The 2,203-nt window shown below is 42.7% G+C and overlaps 1 protein-coding gene across 1 annotated transcript; it reads right to left on the bottom strand.

The window, feature by feature from the left end:
* Positions 1 to 1,167: 1,167 nt before the first annotated feature.
* On the bottom strand, positions 1,168 to 1,779 carry LOC134222636 (uncharacterized). The gene has a single exon (XM_062701794.1). The coding sequence runs from the start codon at positions 1,777 to 1,779 to the stop codon at positions 1,168 to 1,170; it is 612 nt and encodes a 203-aa protein (XP_062557778.1).
* Between the last annotated feature and the right edge of the window lie 424 nt (positions 1,780 to 2,203).

Below are 2,203 nucleotides of genomic sequence, written 5' to 3'. Positions count from 1 at the left end.
CTTGAGGATATGCTGAACGGCGTTTGTTACCTTCAGGTAGAAAGGGACTTATCCTTCGAACCTCCTCCTTCTCCGGTTGCAGTGTATGGCGTTTTGACGGTGTTTTTCCTTTCATGTTTTCTAAAATTTTTCGAATAAAGTTTTCATCATAACCGTTCAATTTCGCTGCTTCATGGATCTTCATTTTCCGCTTCGAACTCCATCTCCTCCATTGGAATAGAATAGTCGGTGCGCCATCGAATGAAAGAGCAGCTTGCTTTTGGGCACCAAAATGGTTGGATTCTGATATTATGTATCGATCGGTGGACGTTGGTTTACGATAATGCAAACTTCAGCGTATTGTCCTCTTTTCTGGTGATCAGAAGATCCAAGAAAGGGAGGTGCTGTTCTGTTCCTTCTCAACCGTAAACTTGATTGTTTCATGTTTGGAGTTCACAGATCAAGTGTTTGTGGGAGGTAGCGCTCTTTAATTATCGCAAGACGTCGTCCACGCTGCCTCCAGATTCGAGGGAGAGTTTTCTTTTGTCAGATCTACTTCAAAATCACTCAAGAACACATCCGCCAAAAGTGGTGATGAGTTTGCTGCCCATGCTGAGACCAAACGTTTGTTTGTAAAACTTACCCTGAATGAAGAAATTTTGCTTCATACATCTTCTCCACAGTTAGTGTGCGGCGATGGGTGGATTGCTCGTTTCTCTCTAGGTGTCTGCGCAAGCTTATAATAGCTTCAGCCACGGGTACATTGGAAACAGCGCAGTTACATCAAATGAAACCATTTTTCTCTCGTCGCATCTCGACATTCTTCAATTTGTCCACAATTCTACGGAATTTTGACGTTTAAACCGTGGATAACCGGATACTTCCTCATTTCGTCTATCAACCAGGCTGCCATTTTTTCCGTTGGGGTGCAGATGTTTGAAGATATGGGCCGCATTGCTACCGGATTTTATGTATTTTCGGCAGACAATCAAAGACGCTACTTTGAATTAGGACATCAACCTTCTTTCAAGCGTATCTTCTCCCATCAAACGAGCAACATTTTGCCTAGTGCAATTAGCCTCCTCAACCATCATGTCAGCGGGTCTCTACCATTTTAATTTATACTCTTCGTACGGGCCGAGTTAATCATGTCTAAAACTCTGGTTTCGTAGTCGAGTTTATTCATAACTACACCGCGTTTCCCTTGTCGGCGCGGGAGTATATAACGTCTCGTGCTTTCAGTTGGCGAATCGCTTTTATAGTATTGGCAGTTGTTTGTCGTACGTTGTCTTGTTTTCTAGCAGTGTTTACGATGCAACGCTCCAAATCGTGACGTAGCGCAGATTTCAACGAGTAGTTATTGTACTGTATGGCGCTTTCTATATTGCTGACAATATCGGCCAACGGAGCATACTGTGGAGCCATGGCAAAGTTTAATCCTTTATTGAGAAGATCGCATTCGTTTGGTGTTAGCTGCTCCGACGATAGGTTCACCACAAAATTTTCAATGTTTTGCGGAGAACATATTGTTTTCTTCGGTTTTTGTGCATGAGCGAGCGAATGCAGCTTTTTGTTATGTATTTGCTTCGTCACTCTCACACGCTTTGCCAAATTTCGATCGATCATTCCTAGCACTGCTTGCCAACACTTATTCTTCTTCACCGCACATCCGTAAACAATACACTCGGCCGAAGTATGGTAGGCCACCTGATTTAACAGCTGTAGGTGCAGCGAGTACAGCTGTTCTTCGATCACGGACAATAATTTGTGCTTACACTTTACTTCTTCTAACAGCCACATTTTCTTCGCTCTGTTAACAGCCTTAACACTTGCCTCACTACTGCTAGACGATTTGATGTGGATGAATTTCGGGATCAAACCATTTCTTCTACAGCGTGTAAGAAACTGTATATCTAGAAGCAATCTTCTTTTCTTTGTAACCAATCGGCCATAAAGGCGAAAGCACTTTTCGGTTGTAGCCGTAATTTCACTCATTTTTTAGAGATTGTGCTAACGTAAGAACTATATCACATACATAAAACGCGACGCGAGACTGGACAACACTTATGGTTCTTACAAACGAAAAAGGTTTTTTTAAATTACCTTTTGTCGACCGGTTTCGGGCTTGATGCCCCATCTACAGGACGTGGTCCAACTGGTTACAAGAGGGACGATTACATTTTTTACTTGGCACAGTACACGTCGAAAGAGATAGCTTCATTAT

This window comes from Armigeres subalbatus, chromosome 3, assembly GCF_024139115.2.
Source record: "Armigeres subalbatus isolate Guangzhou_Male chromosome 3, GZ_Asu_2, whole genome shotgun sequence".
Classification (NCBI taxonomy): Eukaryota; Metazoa; Arthropoda; class Insecta; order Diptera; family Culicidae; genus Armigeres; species Armigeres subalbatus.
Note: the sequence above shows the minus strand (reverse complement) of the source record. Positions and strands in the feature narration are given on the sequence as shown.